Consider the following 22236-nt stretch of genomic DNA (forward strand, 5'->3'; position numbering starts at 1 on the left):
AAAAACTGATGTGTGAAAGTAGCCTTACTTGCACTCCTTGGCTGCCATTAATGAGGTCACTAGTGATTGTCTGAGGAATGTTCTGCCATGCTGAATACACTTGGGCAAATCATCAAGATTCACTGCTGGCAGCTCCATCTGCAACTGCTGGCCAAGGGTATCCAAGGTGTGCTCAATGGGGGACAAGTCTGGAGATGTTGCAGGCCACACAGGAGCAACATGCAGCCTGATTTTGTGTTGAAAGACAGCTCCTTGGTCAGACGTCTGTATCACTGGTTCCACGGAACATGCATCCAGAAATGCAAGTGAAATTGGATGTTACATACCAAGCCCAAAAGGTATGTGCCCACGATCAGTAAACGCTGCGGGTTGGACACTATGTACTTGAGCAGCGTCCAAACACTACAGCATAGATTTCATGAAATCCCATGCCCACAGCTCACCCACAGAGACGGACATGTGGTGCGTCTTTCCAGACCGCAGCATGTCAATTTTTCTTGCGAAGACCCATATTACATGCGCGTTCAATTGCTAGCAGCACTTTGGACGCAGTGAACATGTGCTGGGTCCTAAGTGCTGCCAGTTCCAGATCGTGGCCATATCACCTCAGGTGCACACCGTCACGAGGAGTTTCCTTAACATTGTGCTATGAATCAGATGTCCACTGATCTCACACAACTGCTCTTAAAGGCCTCCATGGTGCAGAGCAAGATGCATTGGAGGTTATTACCCTGGATGCAACAGCCAGAGATTAGTCTGGAGACAAGGCAGCCTAAACATAATACCATGGCCTGCTGCGTCTCTGGACTCACCTCCCCACCTCACACATCTAGGGCAGCAATTGAACAAGACGCTGCCAGCAGAGGATCTTGAAGATTTTCGTGCCCAAGAGTATTCAGTGTGGCAGAACATTACTCAGACAGCCAGTAATCAACCGACTCAAATTGAGAAGGTTTTGAATTTTTTTTTACCCTTTTGTTATCATTTATACATCACATCTATCCACCCTGTGATTTCCCCGACTTCATTACTTGTTCTTCTTGGCTTTGTAATTTCACTATTGAGCAGAGAACATACACAGGCGCTATAATATACATTATATATACACACACGACAGTCTCCAGATTTCAGTGAGACCCTATAGTGACACAACCTTCTGGAAAAGACAACACCGTGCACATGTCTGCTGTAGTGCTGTCCTGCGATACTGTAGCTGATGGCGGTCACAATTAGACAGAAAGACTGATGGAAACTCTGCTCCTCTCCCCGGGTCCTGTCTGGTGCCACCATATCCCCACCGCTCAGCTGCCCCCTCTCCCCAGGTCCCGCCTGGTGCCACCATATCCCCACCACTCAGCTGCCCCCTCTCCCCAGGTCCCGCCTGGTGCCACCATATCCCCACCACTCAGCTGCCCCCTCTCCCTGGGTCCTGCCTGGTGCCACCATATCCCCACCTCTCAGCCGCCCCCAATCCCCGGGTCCTGCCTGGTGCCACCATATCCCCACCTCTCAGCTGCCCCCTCTCCCCGGGTCCTGCCTGGTGCCACCATATCCCCACCTCTCAGCTGCCCCCTCTCCCCGGGTCCTGCCTGGTGCCACCATATCCCCACCTCTCAGCTGACCCCTCTCCCCGGGTCCTGCCTGGTGCCACCATATGCCCACCGCTCAGCTGCCCCCTCTCCCCGGGTCCTGCCTGGTGCCACCATATCCCCACCTCTCAGCTGACCCCTCTCCCCGGGTCCTGCCTGGTGCCACCATATCCCCACCTCTCAGCTGACCCCTCTCCCCGGGTCCTGCCTGGTGCCACCATATCCCCACCGCTCAGCCGCCCCCTCTCCCCGGGTCCTGCCTGGTGCCACCATATCCCCACCTCTCAGCTGCCCCCTCTCCCCAGGTCCTGCCTGGTGCCACCATATCCCCACCTCTCAGCTGCCCCCTCTCCCCAGGTCCTGCCTGGTGCCATCATATCCCCACCGCTCAGCCGCCCCCTCTCCCTGGGTCCTGCCTGGTGCCATCATATCCCCACCTCTCAGCTGCCCCCAATCCCCGGGTCCTGCCTGGTGCCACCATATCCCCACCTCTCAGCTGCCCCCTCTCCCCGGGTGCCACCATATCCCCGGGTCCTGCCTGGTGCCATCATATCCCCACCTCTCAGCTGCCCCCAATCCTCGGGTCCTGCCTGGTGCCACCATATCCCCACCACTCAGCTGCCCCCAATCCCGGGGTCCTGCCTGGTGCCACCATATCCCCACCTCTCAGCTGCCCCCAATCCTCGGGTCCTGCCTGGTGCCACCATATCCCCACCTCTCAGCTGCCCCCAATCCCCGGGTCCTGCCTGGTGCCACCATATCTCCACCACTCAGCTGCCCCCAATCCTCGGGTCCTGCCTGGTGCCACCATATCTCCACCACTCAGCTGCCCCCAATCCTCGGGTCCTGCCTGGTGCCACCATATCTCCACCACTCAGCTGCCCCCAATCCCCGGGTCCTGCCTGGTGCCACCATATCCCCACCTCTCTGCTGCCCCCAATCCCCGGGTGCCACCATATCTCCACCACTCAGCTGCCCCCAATCCTCGGGTCCTGCCTGGTGCCACCATATCTCCACCACTCAGCTGCCCCCAATCCTCGGGTCCTGCCTGGTGCCACCATATCTCCACCACTCAGCTGCCCCCAATCCTCGGGTCCTGCCTGGTGCCACCATATCTCCACCACTCAGCTGCCCCCAATCCCCGGGTCCTGCCTGGTGCCACCATATCCCCACCTCTCTGCTGCCCCCAATCCCCGGGTGCCACCATATCTCCACCACTCTGCTGCCCCCAATCCCCGGGTCCTGCCTGGTGCCACCATATCTCCACCTCTCTGCTGCCCCCAATCCCCGGGTGCCACCATATCCCCACCTCTCACACTAGCTGCCCCATCACCAGCCTCCTCACCTGCTGCCCCGTCCAGCATGGCGCTGGGCACTTCCCCGCCGTCCAGGATACTGAAGCCTTCATCATTCTCGATGCCGGCGATCTCGCTCTCCTGCTGAGCCAGGAACGCGGCGGCCGGGTCCTCCTCGGCGGACACTCCGTTACCAACAGAACCGAAAGCGTCGAACTCGGACATAACGGCAAATCAGAGGAAGAGGTGACGTGTGATCAGGCGATCGGGGCAGTAATGCTGCTCGTTACTTCCGGCAGATCCCTCCCGATCACTGTCCTGCCACCGGCGATCGCCAGGGGATTAGCGCGGAAGTGACGTGCCCAGGAACAGGCGGCACCCGGGCTGCAGCGGCGCTTATGGGCGGGCAGTGAGCGGTGTGGGAGGCCGAGCCCCTGGAATACGCTGCAGAGATGCGGTGTGAACAGAGCCCTATAGTAGATGAGGGCACACTGCTTGTCCTTGTGGTCTATGTGGAGTGGAAATAGTATTATATTGCCCAATGTGGTCATACAGTAAAAATCGCATGTTACACAAAGACAGGCCACCATCCCCCGGGCAGCAGGCCTTATAGGCACATGTAAGGCTGGATTCACATTTGCGTTTGGAGGCGAAGCGGACGCTAGCCGTGAATCTCCGCCCCCTGCCGTCCCTCCGGTCTGCTCCGCCTATGGGCGCATGATGCTGCATGCGGCCTGCGTACGCTATCTTTAGCATTGGGTACGCAGGCCGTGCGCAGGTATGCGTTGCTGCCACATGCATCGTTTTGAAGGTGCGCCGACCTGTGCCAAACTCACCGTGTTGCATTTTGGTGCGGTCACTGCACTGTCAAATCGACGCATGCGGCAGCAAACGCATACCTGCGCACGGCCTGCGTACCCAATGCTAAAGATAGCGTACGCAGGCCGCATGCAGCATCATGCGCCCACAGGTGGAGCGGCCGAGAGGAGGCACGGCAGGGGGCGGAGCTTCACGGCGAGCGTCCGCTGCGCCTCCAAACGCAAATGTGAAACCAGCCTTATGCTATTTTCACATTAGCGGTTGAATCCACAGCATATCTTAGGCTTCTTTCACACATCAGTTTTTCGCCGTCAGGCGCAATCCGGCTATTTTTACGAAAACCGGATCCGGCGTAATGCAATGTCGGATCCGGTTTTTCCCCTTTGACTTGCATTAGCGCCGGATGGTCATGCGTTTCATCCGGTTTTGGCCGGATCCGGCAATGTGTCGCAATCCGGCGTCTGGAAAAAACGGCAACTGTAACTTTTTTTGTCTCCGGCGGAAAAGCCGGATCCGGCGCTTCCAGGTTTTTTCATACAATGAAAGTCTATGAGCGCCGCAATACGCCGGATCTGGCAAAAGCCGGATCCGGTGGCCGGATCCGTTTTTTTTGGTCTGAGCATGCTCAGTAGCCCTGCCCACAGCAAACATATATAAAACCATGACAGTGGGACCCTCAGCCACACCCAACATGCCACCCAAGAGAGTCGACAGCCTCAGGAGACCACTGCACCACCAGCACCACCACCCCAAATGGAGCGAAGGGACCATGGTGACCATGCGGAGGGGAGTCTACCAGCAGATGACATATGGTAATTATCAAATTCCCCATTTCTCAAAAATAGGGCCATGGTATATAAATATTTTCAGTGGCCCTTTGTTTCTCTTTATTCACCAGTAGAAGAGACGCCCTATAGATGCAGCAGCACCGGCAGCAGCAGCAACAGCAGCACCAGCAGGAGTGGAGACTGGCCAGCAGGAGGACAGCACATCTTCTTCTGGGAGCCCTCCCTCACATCGTCAGCGTTTGACAGTAAGTTTTTTATTTCCAAAACCCATCATCTCTGGAATATATGTCTATTCATTGGCTTTTATTTCAAAACAGGAATCACAAGCTGAAGAGGAGCTCCCAGAAGAAGAAGGAAGGGGTGGACAGACACCTGGAGTGGGCTCACAATTGGTAAGTTTCCTGCATCAAACGCAGAAACACAACATCACACTACACACAACACATAGAAAACAATGTAGCGCAGATATCACACAGCAAACAAATGCCTACATCCAACCACATAATTTTTTTTGTTTTCTTTTCTAGTCTTCCCAATCTGGTGCTCGGCCAAGAGGTCCTCGCAGTGCCTCCCAGGGTCGTCGGCGACAGCAACGTGGCGGTCACCAGCGTGTAAGTATAATATTTTTGCACTTTTTATTTAATTTCTTTAAGTGTGGAGGCTAATTATGTTAATTTTCTCTTTTTCTTTAACAGCCTTCACAGTGTGCTCCCGACTCTGACGGTGAGGATGGAGGGATTGATGTCGACCACCTCATCGATCTTGTTAGAGAAAGGGAGCCGCTTTGGAATATGGCTGACCGCCGCCACGCTGATCTAATTGTGACCCAACGGCTCTGGGAGGAAATCTGTTCGCTCCTTGTGGACCGCTGGGAGGACCTTGAAGCTCAGGCCCAGATTAAAGAGCGTAAGTATATACAGTTCCCGTTGCTTGATGTCAAGCAGTGTTTCCCGAACTCCAGTCCTCGTGGTCCCCACGGATCATGTGTTCAGGATTTCCTTTTGAGCAACACTATGGGAATCCTGAAAACATGACCTGTTGGGAACCACGAGGACTGGAGTTTGTGAAACACTGATGTTGTATACTAACCACTTTGTGCTTTCTCGTTTCAGGGGAGAGAATTGTGAAGCGGTGGCGGTCTGTGAGGGATTGTTTCAAGAAGGAATTCAACAAAGACATGCGGGCCCCGAGTGGATCTGGAGGACGCAGGAGCAGGTACAAGTACGCCCGAGCCCTGTCGTTCCTCCGGGCAACAATGGTCACGAGAAGGTAAATATGAAACATCCCACTTTAAAAAAAAATTTTTTACATGTCTACATTTTTTTTCAGCCAGGGCCAATGGCATGTCAGTATATTAATTGTATTTTTTCTCTTTGTTCCACAGCACGGTGACCAGCACTCGGGAGCCTGCACGGTTGGACCCTTCTGCGGCGATCCCTGAGGAGACCGGCACCGAGGGACACTTCGAGCACCCCGGCACATCTGCACCTTCCCAACCTTCCCTCACATTCGACCCATCTGTCCCATCCACCAGCACAGGAGCATCGTGGCCGCCTACATTACATGAAGCTGCTGGTGAGGAGATCGATTTCCCTTTACCCCACCCTTCTGCCCCTGCCACCTCTAGTACACCTGCGGGTACTGGGCGGCAGCGGCAGAGGGGTCAGGAAAAGACTTATGCGCCAGAGTTCTTGCATCTGAATGCATCTTTCCAGAACTGTCTCAAAGTCTTGTCAGAGCAAATCTCCGCAGGCTTTCAGCAGATCAACTCCGGCATTCTGGAGTTGAAGACACTTCTGCAAACCATGCATTCAGAAGCAAGATCTTCTCCAAACCACACCTTTTTCAGGTCTGTTGTGGAGCGCATGGAAACGCTCTCTCCTACCCAGCATATGCATGTAATGCATTCGTGACACGGTGCTCTACTGCAGGTTACCTCCCAACCTCCACCTCCCACCACAGTAGTTCCTCCACCTGCACCCCCTCCAGCCACTGTCCCTACTCCCCCTCCTATTCAATACCAGCCACCTCAGTACCAGCCACCTCCTCAGTACCAGCCACCTCACCAGTACAAGCAACCTCCCCATTACCAGCAACCTCCCCACTTCCAGCAACCTGCCCCGTACCAAACTCCTTCCCCCTACCACTTCTCAACCACATCATCTGCTACTCCAGTCCCTGCCCAACCCTCCAGTCCACCACCCACTACCTGTTCTGCCACCCACATGTCCACCCATTCTCTTGCTTTTTCCACCTCTTCACCTCTAACTATTCCATCCCCACCACGATCCCAGTCCTCTCTCCACACTCCCACTGTCGAAGTGTCCCGCAGCCCCTCCAGCAGTATTTCCACCCCACACTACACAAATTTATAAATTTGTGTATTTAAATAAAAATGACAAAATTTTGTTTGAAATTAACAGTTTATTAAGAAAGAAATTTTTTCAATAAAAGTTAAATTATTGTTTTCCACTGGTTGTCTGTCTTTTATTTCTGCGGTGAACTATGGTATAAAAAAAGGTTAAGTACAGGGTAGACAAAAGGTAAAAAGGTATACAAAACCAGGTACATAACTGTGGGTAAAAGGTAAATAAATTTTACCTTTTGGCCACGGTTGTGTTCCTGGTTGTGTTTTAGACAAAGTATTTCAACTTTTACCAAAAGTTGTGTATCTTGTTGGGGATTTCCTAACAATGTACACAACTTTTGTTAAAAGGTGAAAGACTTTGCCTAAAACACAACCAGGCACACAACTGTGGTCAAAAGGTAAAAATAGTTAAGCCACGACAAGATAGACGACAAGATAGCCAACTTTGTTTGGCAAAGGTATATACTGTTGGTACAGAAGGTACACAACTTTGGTTAAGGGCAGAAATTTCTCAAACGCTGTCATCCTGCCAGTCTATTCTGCCTTGAGGTGACATAAAGTATTGTGCAAAATTGTCCCTCATTCGTGACACCATCACAGAACTTCTATTGGTAATGTTCTGGTAATCTTAGAATCATAGAATTGTAGAGTTGGAAGGGACCTCCTGGGCCATCTGGTCCAACCCCCTGCTCAAAGCAGGATTCGCTAAATCATCCCAGTCAGATGTCTGTCCAGCCTCTGTTTGAAGACTTCCATTGAAGGAGAACTCACCACTTCTCGTGGCAGCTTGTTCCACTCATTGATCACTCTAACTGTCAAAAAGTTTTTTCTAATATCTAATCTATGTCTCCTCCGATTCAGTTTCATCCCATTGCTTCTAGTCTTTCCTTGTGCAAATAAGAATAAAGTTGATCCTTCTACAATGTGACAGCCCTTTAGATATTTGTAGACAGCTATTAAGTCTCCTCTCAGTCTTCTCTTTTGCAAACTAAACAATCCCAAATCCTGCAACCTTTCCTCATAAGACAGGGTTTGCAGACCGGTCACCATTCTGGTTGCCCTTTTCTGAACTTGCTCCAGTTTGTTGATGTCTTTTTTAAAATGTGGTGCCCAAAACTGGACACAATATTCCAGATGAGGTCTGACCAAAGAGGAGTAGAGGGAAATAATGACGTCATGTGATCTAGACTGTATGCTTCTGTTAATACATCCTAGAATTGCATTTGCCTTTTTTGCTGCTGCATCACACTGTTGACTCATATTCAGTCTGTGATCTATTAGTATACCCAAGTCTTTTTCACATGTGCTGTTGCTTAGGCCTATTCCTCCGATTCTGTATATGCTCTTTTCATTTGTATTGCCCAGATGTAGTACTTTGCATTTTTCCCTGTTAAAAACCATTCTGTTAGTTGCTGCCCACTTCTCCAGTTTATTTATATCTTTTTGAATCCTCTCTCTCTCTCTTCTCTAGTATTAGCTATCCCTCCTAGCTTTGTGTCATCAGCAAATTTAATCAGTTTACCCTCAATTCCTTCATCTAAATCGTTGATAAAGATGTTGAACAATACAGGGCCCAGGACAGAGCCCTGTGGTACCCCACTTGAGACATTCTTCCAACTGGATGTGCAGCCATTTACGACCACTCTTTGGGTCCGATCACTAAGCCAGTTATGAATCCATCTAACAGTTGCCTTGTCCATTCCATACTTAGTCATTTTTTCAATAAGGATTGTATGAGATTCTTTGTCAAATGCTTTGCTGAAGTCAAGATATACTATATCTACAGCATTTCCTTGATCCACCCAATCAGTAATACCGTCATAGAAGGAAATTAAGTTAGTCTGACATGACTTATTAGTTACAAACCCATGCTGACTCTGTTTAATCACTTCATTCTTATCCAGGTATTGACATACATGTTGTTTAATAATTTGTACAGAGATCTTTCCTGGTATAGAAGTCAGACTCACCGGCCTATAGTTGCCTGGGTCCACCTTCTTCCCATTTTTGAAGATAGGATCAACATTTGCTCTTCTCCAGTCTTCTGGGACTTCTCCTGTTCTCCAAGAATTTTCAAAGATTATGGAGAGGGGTTCAAAAATTTCTTCTGCTATCTCCTTCAGTACTCTGGGGTGTAATTCATCTGGACCTGGAGACTTGAATTCATTTAGGTTAGCTAAGTGTTTCCTCACTATCTTTCTGTTTATAGATATCCTGGATTCTTCTATTCCCTTAATAGGACAGTGAAGAACAGTTGATGTTACATTTCCTTTCTGAGAGAAAACAGATGCAAAATAGGAATTTAAAAGTTCGGCCTTCTCAACATCCTGTCTTACCATTTCATCATTTTCATCCTGTAAAAATCCTATAGCATCTTTGACTTTTCTTTTACTTTTGACATATCCCCAAAATCCTTTATTATTGCTTTTGACATCTCTTGCAAGCCTCAATTCATTGTCAGCTTTAGATAATCTGATTTGTGCCCTGCAGGTTCTGCAGACAGCATTATATTCTTCTTTAGATATGCCTCCCTCTTTCCATTTTATAAACATTTTTTTCTTCCTTTTTAGCATGTGCTTAAGTTCTGTGTTCATCCATCCTGGCTTCCTTAAATGCTTCCTATTCTTCCCTCTTTTCGGAATTGGAATTGTTAACAATTGTGCTTTAAGAATTTCATTTTTCAAGATTTCCCATCCTTCCTGGACATTTTTGTCTTTAAGGATATCCAGCCATTGGATCCCTCCAATTCTCTTTCTGAATCCCTTAAAATCTGCCTTTCTGAAATCTAACCTTGACGTCTGAGTCTTCACAGGTCTTCCGCCTCTAGTTATCCAAAATTCTAAAATAGCATGGTCGCTACCTCCTAGGGTCCCAGCCACTTTTACCTCCTCAACCATTTCCTCCCTGTTTATAAGGATTTGATCCAAGGTAGCAGTTCCCCTTGTTTTCTCCCCTACCTTTTGGAAGATAAAGTTGTCAGCAAGAGAGTATAAGAATTTCCTTGACCTGTTAGTTTTGCCTGAGAGAGATTCCCAACAAATGTCTGGATAGTTGAAATCTCCCATGACCACTATGTCATATTTTTTGGAGAACTTGGCCATTTGATGCATAAAGAGTTCATCCATATCTTCAGTTTGCACAGGTGGCCTGTAGTAAATGCCTACAATGGTGTCCTTTCCATTGTTCTGTCCTTGTATTGTTACCCAAACAGTTTCCACAGAACTCCCAGTCTCTGAAGCTTCAATCTCTGTGCAGATATACGCGTTTCTAACATACAATGCGACACCTCCTCCTCGTTTATCAAGTCTGTTTCTTGCAAATAAGTTGTATCCTTCTAGCCTTGTATTCCAATCATGTGTATTGTCCCACCAAGTTTCAGTGATTCCAATGACATCATATTTCTTTTCCTGTGTTAGTAGTTCCAATTCTCCTTGTTTGTTGCCCATGCTTTGTGCATTAGTATAGAAACATTTTAGTTTGTGACTGGTTTCTCTTTCTCCAATATTTTTATTAATTCGATTCTTTCGTCTTTGTTCTTCCTTTCCACTTCTAATAGCAGAGTTCTCAATAGCATTTGCCAGGTGTATGGCTTTTTCTGGTCTTTTGCTTCCCTTCCCATGTTCTAGTTTAAAGCTCTCCTTACAACTGTAGCAAGGCGACTTCCAAATACATGTTTTCCAGTCTTTGTAAGGTGCACCCCATCTCTAGCAAGTAGTCCATAGTAAAGGTAATTCACTCCGTGATCCAGAAATCCAAATCGTTGCTGACGGCAACATCAACGTAGCCAGTTGTTCACCTGCAGAATCTTATTCCACCTCCTTGTTCCATGGCCATCCACTGGGAGGATGGAAGAGAAGACCACCTGCGCTCCCAGTTCTTTCACTTTCTTGCCTAAGTTTTCAAAGTCTCTGCAGATGGTTCCCAGGTCGTTTCTTGCCGTGTCATTTGTTCCCACATGTAGTAGCAGGAATGGGTAGTCATCTGTAGGTCTGAAGAGTCCTGATATCCTGTCAGACACATCTTTAATTTTTGCACCTGGAAGACAGCACATTTCTCTTGAAGTTATATCCGGTCTGCAGATAGCAGCTTCTGTTCCTCTCAACAGGGAATCCCCCATGACCACCACTCTCCGTTTCTTCTTCACAACATTTTTCTTTCTCCATCCAGGAGGACTCTGAAGGCGTACAAGGTTGCTGTTTGTGGGCAAAGTCTTATCCTGATGTATTTCTTCATCGTTTTCCTGCGTGAGAGCCTGGTACTAGTTCCTGAGAAGTATGGGTGCTGACTGCCTCCTGATTCTCCTGCTTCTCTGGGTCACATGTCTCCATTCCTCTGTTTCTTCAGGTGCACTTCGAATTTCTTCTCTTTCTGTAACATGAAGAGATAATTCGGCTCTGTCTAAGAACTCTTCACCTTCCTTAATGATCATCAACGTAGCTAACCTCTCTTCGAGACTTTGCAACTTTTCCTCCAACAGGGACACAAGCTTGCATTTGTGGCATGTGAAGTTTGGCTTTTCCACTGGTAAGTCTGTGAACATGTAGCAAGAAATGCAGCTCACCAAATGGCTCCTGGCCTCTTCCATATTGAGATTTCTTAAAGACGATGAAAGATGATCCAAAATTTGCGCGCCTACGGCGCGCGGTTTTCCGATTTCCTCTTTTCAGCTGCAACGGCCAAAACCCAGTGATCGTTGAGCTCGCGGAGACTCTTCACTTATCCCAGAAGGCACTCGCAATATGCAAATGATCTCCTCAAGACTCTTCCCCTGGTTTCTTGCAAGGTTGTTTCTTCAGAGGTGTCCTCAATGGAAATGGGTTCCTTGCACATAACAAAATTGTGGAGTACCACGCAAGCTTTGATCACCTCGTCCACAGTTTCTGTCTTGAGGTTGATCGCAGTCAATAGGACACGCCATTTGGCTGTCAGAATACCAAAGGAGCATTCCACCATTCTTCTTGCTCTTGTGAGGCGGTAATTAAAAATGCGTTTTGTTCTTGTCAATCCTCTGCTACAGTAGGGTTTCAAAAGGTGTTCGGAGAGCTGGAATGCTTCATCCCGTACACAGACAAAAGGCATACGTGGATCAGATGTTTGCGGCAGCGGTCTAGGGGATGGGAACTGAAAGGTGTTTCCATACAGTTTACGCCCCATGGCAGACAGTTTGAAAACTTGAGAGTCATTGGAGCGAACATAGGCCCCAATATCAACAGCAATAAATTTGTATTCCGCGTCAGCGATGGCCATGAGGACAATGGAGAAATATTTCTTGTAATTGAAATATTCCGATCCCGATCCGGCTGGCTTTACAATGCGGATATGTTTTCCGTCCACAGCGCCCAAGCAGTGCGGAAACTGACATACGAGTATCTGTTGAAACTTTTCAGAAATTTCAATCCACCTCTCTGTTGTGGGCTCTGGTAAAAACTCATCAACTAAGGATTCCCATAGTGCACGGCATGTGTGCTTCACTATTCCAGATATAGTGGAAATTCCGAGTCTGTACTGGAAATGGAGTGACGACAGTGATTCTCCAGTTGCAAGAAATCTGTGGGGAATTAAAAAACAATCAATTAGTTTAAAATCACAGCATTACATACCAAAACTCAGCTATAACACTTGGAGATACAAACTACCACCAACAAGATTGCAGTGAAAGTGTGCTCTGATGCGAGCATATCCAATAAATGTGGCTTACCTTAAAGTCACCATCAGACGCTCTACGGTTGAAACGGAGAAGCGGCAATAGGTGTCCGCTTTTCTTATGAGGTGTGCAATGCGCTCCACCAAGTAATCAAAATTCTCCATTTTCATCCGAACATATCCAAAAAATTTCTCTGGGTTTCGTCTAAGGTCCATGCAGAGTGTAGAATAGACCCCACGCGTCATTCTCTTGGCTGTGATGGGGTGGATCCACAAACGGCGTCACTGATGGCTGATGCGCTGCTGTCTCGCTCTCTCCTTCTCCAGAACAATCACCCTCAAACGGTTCACCTCCGCTGTAAAATCCACTAAATTCTTCAAAATATTTGCAATCACAACATCCATCTTCGCCAGTCACTTGCTCTTCTCTCCAACCTGCAGTTTCTCCTCTACAACCTGTCAAAGATGGGCTGTAGGAACACGGTAGATATAGATTTCAGCAGCCAATCCCGTTTCGAAGCCACCAAGGGGCGTTTTTAAAAACCGGATCCAGCGTAATCCGGCAGAAAATGGATGGAAAACGGATGAGACGGATCCGGTTTTTGGTCTGATGACCAAGACGGATCCGGCAGAAAACCGGATCCGTCACATCCAGTTTTACATAACATTAGCCAGATCCGGCGCGATACCGGATCGCGCCTGACAACGAAAAACTGATGTGTGAAAGTAGCCTTACACAAGCTAAAACGCACTTAAAATCGCATATAAACGCAGCGGTTTTTTTACGCATTAGTATACGCATGCGGTCATAAAACCACAGCGTTTGCATGCTTTTTTATGCGTTTTTTATGCGCATGGTGGAAAATTTCACAGGAGAAAAATCTAGATAAACAGACGCCACCAATGGGACAACAGTGGATGTTTGTTAGGGTCTGTGCACACGCTGCGGATTTTGCTGCGGATCAGCAGCAGTTTTGGCCTTGCGGACCCGCAACAGTTTCTGTGTATAGTACCATGTTAGTCAATGGAAAATGAAAAACACTGTGCACATGCTGCAGATTTTTCCGCGCGGTTTTAAATCCGTAGCATGTCACTTCTTTGTGCGGATTCAGCAGCGGTTTGGCACCTGCTCCATGATCAGGTGTGAAACCGCAGGTCTTTTGCCCTGCGGATTTTGCCAAATCCGCGCGGAAAAATCCGCAGGACACTTACCCTTATGGGATAGCTTTATAAAGAAGAGATGAAGGCGTTCCAGCTTCTAAAAGTATTCCTTTATTAGTAGAAAAAAAAAACTTGACAGGCAGATTAACTCCTCAATAGTATAATGGATGCGTTATCACAGCATAGGGTAAAACACCTTCATCTCTTCGTTGCTGCATGTTCAAGTCTGGACTTCAGTTCCGTGCTTCGGTGGTGGTTAGTGAGCTGGTAAGGGCTATTTGCCCAACTTTTCCCTCTTCTCATCTTTATAAAGACCCTGGGACAGCTGAAATCTTCAGATTTTGCTCCTGTATCGTGTGTCATGATGGATCTTCGCATGGAGAGCTTTTATTTCAACCTGGATTTAAGTATAAAGCTGTTTCTTGCCTATGCATTTGCTTGTGAGCAACAAAGAAAAAGAGAAAGACGGAGAAGACGGCTTCAGCGTTATTGGAGACACCCCATTATTGAAGTCCGGGAGAGCCGTGGAGCCTACCACACCCTATATAGCGAGCTCATTGCCAACCTGGAGAAATTTCCGGAATATACCAGGATGTCTCAAGAGACCTTCCGGGATTTGCTTGGTCATGTCCAAGGAGCCATCCGGAGACAGGACACCCAGCTCCATAGAGCGATTCCTGCTGAGGAACGTCTCCTGGTCACATTAAGGTACGTAATAATTCTAAACAAACGCCAGTCATAATTATTATTCTTCTGCCTTGAATACATTTTTTTCAACTTTATCTGTTTAGCTTCTTAATTTTTTTCTTTCTCTGTTTGGCAGATTACTGGCTACCGGAGAGACACTATCATCGCTCCATTTTCAGTACCAGCTAGGAATTTCCACCCTCTCTGGAATTGTTGCGGACACCTGCTGGGCTTTGTGGAACGTTCTCCAGGATGAATTTATCCCCCTACCCACCACGGAAATGTGGATGGAAATTGCCGACAAATTGTGGCGAGTGTGTAATTTCCCCAACTGTGTGGGAGCAGTGGATGGAAAGCACATTTGGATTACCAAACCCACCAGATCTGGATCGGAGTACTTTAACTACAAAAAGTATTTTTCTGTAGTGCTTATGGCCATAGCAGATGTGAACTGTTGCTTTCTCGCAGGGGACATTGGAGCTTTTGGCCGTGGGGGTCCCAGACGTTTAAAAATTCTGATATGGGCTGAGGCTTGTATGGAAAAAAATTTAATTTACCCCTGCCACGACCTCTCCCCAACACTCAAGTAAATGCTGTAGATAAGCCTCCGATGTAACCTGAAAGAGAAGAAAAACACGTTATATTATACAAACGGAGGTGGGCGGTCTGGTCCGATGGGTGTTGCGGTCCGGCCCGGCGCCTCCCTTCTTCATGCGATGACGTCCTCTTCTCCCGTCCTGAAATGGCTCCGGCGCATTGCTCTGCCCTGTTGAGGGCAGAGCAGAATTCTGCAGTGCGCAGGCGCCAGACCTCTCCCGACGCCTGCGCACTGCAGGACTCTGTCTGTCTATGCCGGCAGGTGAAAGGCCAAAAAAAGAGTGACAGATTCCCTTTAAAGGGAGTGACAAACCTGACATCACAGACACATTGGGAGGGGAGGGGGGAGGGAGTTCAAGAGTCCTTGGTTTGTTTGCCTTTTTTTGTGATCTGCGCTGGCTTCTGGGGAGCCTGGGTGTGTCCTGTTCCTGCTGCCTGGTCCTGGTGGACGGCCTGGTAGGGTCCGGGTGCTGCTGCATGCTGGTGGAGGATGTCCAAGCAGAGTTCGGGTGCTGCTGCTGAATGCTGGTGGTGGTGAAGGATGTCCTGGCAGGGTCAGGATGCTGCTGCTGCATGCTGGTGGTGGTAACACAAAGAAGAAACACAGTATGACAAACGTGCAAAAATACTCTGCTGTAAAAAATATATAACAATAGACAGCAAGTGCTAGTATAAAAATGATAACAAAAACGGTATTTAGTTGATACGTTTTTTGCAAAAAATGTATACTAAGCCACTTCACCAATGTGACGGTATACCCATCTCGGAGCAGTCCTATCTAATGTATTAAAACCTGATCATGTGAACAGTGCCTACTGTATATGAGCAGGATTCAGAAAGACGCTTCCTGATGTGGGCACGCTGTGTAGACGGCTCTTTATATGCATGTCACACAAGAGAAGGGCAGGGATCTCCCAAACCTTGCGTGAGCAAGAAAATAAATAGATTAAAAACACGTGACATGCATAAAAGTGAACAGGTCAGTTGGACAGTGTTCACACCACCCAAAGACTGAAACACAAAGAAGAAATACAGTATGGCAAACGTGCAAAACTACTCTGCTGTAAAAAATATATAACAATAGACAGCAAGTGCTAGTATAAAAATGATAACAAAAACAGGGTATTTAGTTCATACTAGCACTTGCTGTCTATTGTTATATATTTTTTACAGTAGAGTATTTTTGCACGTTTGTCATACTGTGTTTCTTCTTTGTGTTTCAGTCTTTGGGTGGTGTGAAAACTGTCCAACCGACCTGTTCACTTTTATGCATGTCGTGTGTTTTTAATCTATTAGTTTCTTGCTCACACAAGGTTTGGGAGATCCCCGCCCTTCTTGGGTCGCTCTTCCAGGGCCCTGGGGTCAGGGGAATGTGTCACAGCAGCGGTGACCCGGACCGTGGCCCTGGGCGTCCAAGTAATGGGGGAATGTAGTTAATGGAATAGTTCATGACGCCACCTGTGGTGTTCGGCAAGGGAGATGTTAAGCCGATGCTGCAAACATATCCTTCGGGACAGATGGTGTGGTGCAGCAATTATGGTATAGCCCTCCACAGGCAGGGCTGTTGTCCCAGGGCGGTGTAGATGTGGGGACACTTAGGTGGTGTAGTGTCCGGCGCAGGGGATGTAGCAGTGTCAGGCAGATGGATGCAGGAAGGAATGGAGGACACCAGGGCATGTAGTTCCAATGCTTTACTCACAGTCGGTAGTGCCCGCTTCTGTGCCGTGTCCTCCGGGTCAGGGACCCAGCCAAACCCCCAGGCAAGATGCAAAGCTCCCCTCCACACTCCGCCAACTTATGTGCCTTTCCTGAACGTCTCCTCTATAGCGCCTTTAAGTGTGAAGAGCTCCAGTACCGTGGTACGCTGGAGTTCCTCCTGACAGATGTTCCCAAGAACTCTTCTTGTACGGCAGACAGCTGTAGCCTGCTTCGGGGACTCCCTTCTCCTGAGCCACGGCTCTCTATTCAATTGCTGTTGTGCCCCAAGTCTTAGATGGGAGTAGTGCATTTACAGCCAACTACTCCACCGGTGTCTGCTGCAGAACCATAAGTGTCCATACAACCTCGGGGTCCGGGCCCCGGCCTTGCGCTGAGAACCTATAGGTAGGGTTCCTCTTCTAACCCACGTCCTCTCTGTTCTCTCTACTCCTTCGTTCCGTACTTGTCCTTTTTCTTATTGAAGCTTAGGTTTCAGTTCTACGTCTTTCTCCTTCTGTTCCTTTCCTGTACCAGCTGGCTCAGATCACTGAGGCAGCTGCAGCACTCCTTCCTCCATCCCTTCTTCCAGGGATCCTCACTCCTGTCTGAGTGACTTCCTACCCGACTGACCTTCTGTCAGACTGAACCTGTCATCCTACACTTTTCCACTCTTTTATGTATCTTAACTCCACCCACCTCCCAGCACATCCAGTGTTCCAAGCAGGGAACCACCAAAGGTGCTCTGCTACCCTCTGAGCAAGGAGCCGCAATGTGGTTGTGCAGAACTACCCTGTTGTGTGGGGTGCGAGTGTTGGAGTGTGGAAAGGAGTTCCCACCCTACCCGGATGGTTGGGTACCGCACCTCTAAAGAGAGAGAGGAAGGTGCAGTACCTCTGTGGCGACTGAGCCTCAGTGGCGCCACATACCCCCCGTTAAACACAGCACATCAGCGGGCTGCAAGGTAAACAAAGTTGACAGTACAGGAACATACAAATTTTTGCAATGCTGAATAAACATTTCTTATACTATACCTCCCAATGTGAGAGGCACTCATTCTTGAATGTTGCAAACAGTTATCAATTAACTACCTACAATTCTGAGTCCAAAAGTGCAATTTTTCATACTTTACGTAATTCTAAGTGCTATTATCTGTGACTCACTATCACTTCAATATTCTTCATCTTTCTTTCTCTAGTACACATTTCTTCTTCTCTTTCTAGTGCACATTTTCTACTTTCTTTCAAACACCATTTACATTTTCAACTCTTTATTCCAATCTCTCATCTCTGTATCAAAAACATTCCTAATTCTATATAAAAGCTGTCATAAGACACATTATGAAATACTTCACATTAAAACTTTCAACAATTATTCTTGTAAGTGCTGGACACTGCTCCCAGCCGGGATTTCTTGCAGTGTCCTTGAGGTAGACATGATCTTCGCAAAGTGTCCATATGTAAAACCAAGAGAGGGCACCTTAAGTGGCGCAACTATTTACAAGTAAAAGTTTTTAGATCACTCCAAGTTCATGATCGCTAGTTCAATTGTAGAGGCTGCCAACAACACAGGGCAACACTGGGAAAACAAAACTAACCATGATGGTCAATAATAAAACAAGAAGCACAACGGTGCAAACAAACCCTCCTGGGTCACGAGAGTTACTGCAAGTTATTAGTGCTGGTCCCCTCCTGGGGTTCTAGAAGCTGAGATAGAACTGCTACCAGATGTGATATCTTCATCTTGATTCTGGTTTCTTGCTAAACGCATGTATTCTGCCTCCCACAGGGTGAGATAGGGACTGGTCGGGGTAATGGAAAGGGCCATTGAAACATCAATTGCCTGCGGGGATGGCGCATCCGCTGACAGCACTGCTGCTGCTGTTGGCGAGTCAGCCGGCGCCGTCACTAATTCCTCAGGGTCTGATTCCTCAGTATCCATTGGGACTTCAGTCAGTGGTACCGCAGTCGGGGATCATCGGCAGAGGTCAACTGGGCCATTCCTATCCATGGGTTCCGCTCCCAGAGCTAGGGTCAACCCCGTGGCAGTAATCGTACCTGGCGTTTCCTGCCGCGGTTCCGGCTCCGGTACCTGGTGGTAGATGGCTGCAGCCGCAACTCCTGGAGTGACTGATGGGATGGACCGCAGTTGGATCCGTGCCGGGGCCAGACCGGTCTCGGCCGGGGGTCGTCTGTACAGCCGCGCCTGGTCCAGGCGGGGACACTGTCCTGGGCCTCCATTCTGCTCTAGTGCCCTCATATATCTTCTCCGAACGGGGCTCACCCAATGACAGTATCGGGTGTGAGGTGGTGGCGGTCGCTGCAGAGGGTGTATCAGCGGTCGCAGCCTCCGCAGGGGCGGCCTGGGAGTGAGTGGCCTCTCCTCCCCCGGTTCTTCTGACTTCTCTGTTTTCATCATGGCGTTCTTGCGTTCTTCTCCCCGCCTCGGCCCCTTTCCCGCCACTGGCTTCTTCCGCCCCTCCTTCAGGGGGCGGCGTCTTCCAACGCCTCCATACCAAGCCAGTATACGGACCCCTCGGGGGGTGGGCCATGTTGCTGTTACATAGTAATTCAGGCAGGGGAAGCCCAAGACTCTTCGCGGTTTTTTCCTAGGACCTCCTAGCTCTTCACGCCCTTCTTCTCCGCGCCAGCGGCCATTTTTAATATTCATGTCACAGTCTATTAAATTGGGTCTTCTGCACACCCTCAAAAGTTCAAAGTCCAACAAATCTCAGGCACACAGAACACGATGGCATCGGGTCTCATCATCCTGTTCGTGACGCCAAGTTGGGTCACCCTCCCAGGGCCGTGGGGTACTCGGTACCGGGCCGGGGGTCAGGGGAATGTGTCACAGCAGCGGTGACCCGGACCGTGGCCCTGGGCACCCAAGTAATGGGGGAATGTAGTTAATGGAATGGAATAGTTCGTGACGCCACCTGTGGTGCTCGGTAAGGGAGATGTTAAGCCGAAGCTGCAAACAGATCATCCGGGACAGATGGTGTGGTGCAGCAATGATGGTATAGCCCACCATAGGCAGGGCTGTTGTCCCAGGGTGGTGAAGATGTGGGGACACTTAGGTGGTGTAGTGTCTGGCGCAGGGGATGTAGCACTGTCAGGCAGACGGACGCAGGAAGGAATGGAGGACACCAGGGCATGTAGTTCCAATGCTTTACTCACAGTCGGTAGTGCTCTTTTCACATACCATGCCTGGGTTATCCAGTCAAATCCAGAATTCCCCAGTCCAAGACGAATCTGACATGGAGTGCACTGATGCACAGCCACTGCTAGATGATTCTGCTGGTACATCGACCCAGAGCACTACATTGCCCTCGCAGTCTATTGAGTCAGAATCTGACCCTGATGAAACTCCGGTTCCCCTTCCCGCATACTATACCACCTTACACGGTGACAGAGAGGAAGGTAAAGAGGAAGGTGCAGATGACTTTGAAGAGGAGGTGATGGATGACCCAGTTCTTGACCCAGATTGGCATCCATTGGGGGAGGAGGGTGGCGCTGGCAATAGTTCAGATAAAACGAAGGATCCGCAGCAGGCATTGACATCACAGCAGCGGTTATCTGCCAGGCCCATAGCTGTCTAAAAACGTGGAACAAAAACTAAAAGAGTTGCAGGACAGCTTGGCCAGATGGTGAACTTAGCACAGCGTGAAAGGCCAGAAAATGTATACCATAGAAAGAGTGCAGTGTGGCACTTCTTTGTCCAAAATCCTACTGATGAGGCAAAGGTTACCTGTAAGAAGTGCGGAAGGACCTTTAGCCAAGGTAAAGCGCTCAGAAATTTGAATACCAGTTGCATGCTTAGACATTTAATCAGCATGCACTTGCAAGCGTGAACGGACTACAAAACCTCAGGTAGCACATGTGCACCTGCTCCGACTGAAGGTAGCCAGCAACGCTCCATCGCTTCCCCCACTGTAAGACCACCGCCACCGTTAAGCACACCACTAGCACTAACTGTGGAGGTGTTGTCGCAAGGCCAAAGCACTCAGGGAATCACAATGGTTTTGCAACACAACACTGAATCTAGGCCATCAGCACCAATACCATCACCAACCCCCATCACCGCTACTTCCCCAATATGCAGCCCTCCAGTCCAGCTTACCCTACCAGACACTCTGAGTAGGACAAGATATTACTCATCCTCTCATCCGCGTACACTTTATTTGAATGCCTACATTGCCAAACTAATCTCATTAGAGATGATGTCCTACCGTTTGGCTGTAAGCGAAGCTTTCCGCGACCTCATGGCCTACGCTGTCCCACGCTATGACCCACCCAGTCGGCACTTCTTTTCTCGAAAAGCCATCCGTGACGTGTCCATCACTGCGCACTGGGATAATGTGGTGGATGCAGGCTCCACTGGGCACAGCGGTGGAGGAACAGTGCTGCCTAGCCCACAGTATAGGAAACAGTTGGCTGTAGGCTTTCGATCCTCCTCCTCTATCAGCGAAAGCTCGTCCACAGAGCGCAGTTGCACGAGCACTCCATCCGCAGCTGGCAGTGTTGCACACGAGGTGTCCCACTATCGAACAGCTAGTGGTAAGCGTCAGCAGGCTGTGTTAAAGATGATGTCTTTGGGCGACAACAGACACACCGCGGAGGTACTGGCCGACTACTTGTAGCGACAAACTGAGTCATGGCTGGGCAGTCTACATCTTGAGGCAGGCAAGGTAGTCAGTGATAACGGCCGTAATTTTGTGGCAGCCATAGCCCGTGCAAAACTCACACACATACCTTGCCTGGCTCACACTTTGAACTTGGTGGTGCAGTGCTTCCTTAATAATTATCCGGAGTTAACATCCCTGCTCCATAAGGTGCGAAGACTGTGCTCGCACATCCGTCGCTCAAATGTCCACTCCACTCGTATGCAGAAGCTGCAGCGATTGCTCCACCTCCCCAAGCACCGCCTAATCATAGACGTTGCAACAAGGTGGAACTCCGCCCTGCACATGGTTGAGAGGCTGTGCGAACAGAGGCAGGCTGTAATGCATTTGTGGGAGTATACACGGACAGGCAGTTTGAGGGAAGACATGGAATTGTCGGGTGTGCAGTTGTCAGAGTTGAAAGACCTCCGTAAAGTCCTTCAGTGTTTTGAGGAATGCACACGGCTGGTAAGCGCAGACGAGGCCATCATAAGCATGAGCATCCCACTTATGCGTCTGCTCATGCAAAGTTTGACGCACATTAAGGATCTGGTGTCTGCAGCGGAGGAGGAGGAGGGAAGCCTTGATGGCAGTCAGCCATTGTCTGGTCAGGGAACTGTCTTGGATGAGGTGGAGGAAGAAGAGGAAGAGAAGGAGGATGAGGGGGATGATTATTTTGGGCAGGAGGATGCTTCTCAGGGGGCAAGAGAAAATGTTGGCGTTCCAAGGTCAGGTACAGTGTTTGTGCATGACTGTAAGGATGTGGATTTGTCAGAAAGTTCTCCTCCACCCACCACTGGCAGTGCAACATTGACACCTGGAAAATTGGCCCACATGTGCGATTATGCCTTGCGGATCCAAAAAAGGGACCCCCGTATTGCCAAAATGATGAGGGATGATGTCTACTGGCTGGCCAGCATCCTCGATCCACGCT

The 22236-nt window shown here is 49.0% G+C and overlaps 2 protein-coding genes across 4 annotated transcripts in view; one reads left to right on the top strand and one right to left on the bottom strand.

The window, feature by feature from the left end:
* The window catches only part of CLTA (clathrin light chain A), a 30117-nt gene extending 26837 nt beyond the window's left edge, over positions 1-3280 (bottom strand). The window contains exon 1 of one of the 3 annotated variants that reach the window (XM_073549648.1): positions 2935-3280. In XM_073549648.1, the coding sequence (XP_073405749.1) occupies positions 2935-3109 (175 nt within the window). In that variant the 5' untranslated portion in view covers positions 3110-3280. The remainder of the gene's footprint in view (positions 1-2934) is intronic. The other 2 variants (XM_073549649.1, XM_073549650.1) reach the window with 2 other exon arrangements.
* An 838-nt stretch (positions 3281-4118) lies between these two features.
* On the top strand, positions 4119-6961 carry LOC141052393 (uncharacterized). Its single transcript, XM_073549627.1, has 3 exons — positions 4119-5397; positions 5604-5760; positions 5876-6961. Exons 1-3 carry the CDS (start codon positions 5283-5285, stop codon positions 6402-6404), a joined length of 801 nt encoding a protein of 266 aa, XP_073405728.1. The 5' UTR covers positions 4119-5282; the 3' UTR covers positions 6405-6961.
* Positions 6962-22236: the final 15275 nt, after the last annotated feature.

The sequence above is a fragment of the Dendrobates tinctorius genome, unplaced genomic scaffold (genome assembly GCF_039654945.1).
Source record: "Dendrobates tinctorius isolate UK_male_01 unplaced genomic scaffold, ASM3965494v1 ptg000160l, whole genome shotgun sequence".
In the NCBI taxonomy this organism is placed as follows: Eukaryota; Metazoa; Chordata; class Amphibia; order Anura; family Dendrobatidae; genus Dendrobates; species Dendrobates tinctorius.

What these genes read in the sequence shown, in the direction of transcription:
- LOC141052393 (XM_073549627.1), top strand. Translation starts at nt 5,283, where the DNA reads ATGGCTGACCGCCGCCACGCTGATCTAATTGTGACCCAACGGCTCTGG. An exon ending in TCAGGCCCAGATTAAAGAGC is followed by an intron (nt 5,398 to 5,603) that starts GTAAGTATATAC and finishes TTCTCGTTTCAG; the next exon opens with GGGAGAGAATTGTGAAGCGG. An exon ending in GCAACAATGGTCACGAGAAG is followed by an intron (nt 5,761 to 5,875) that starts GTAAATATGAAA and finishes TTTGTTCCACAG; the next exon opens with CACGGTGACCAGCACTCGGG.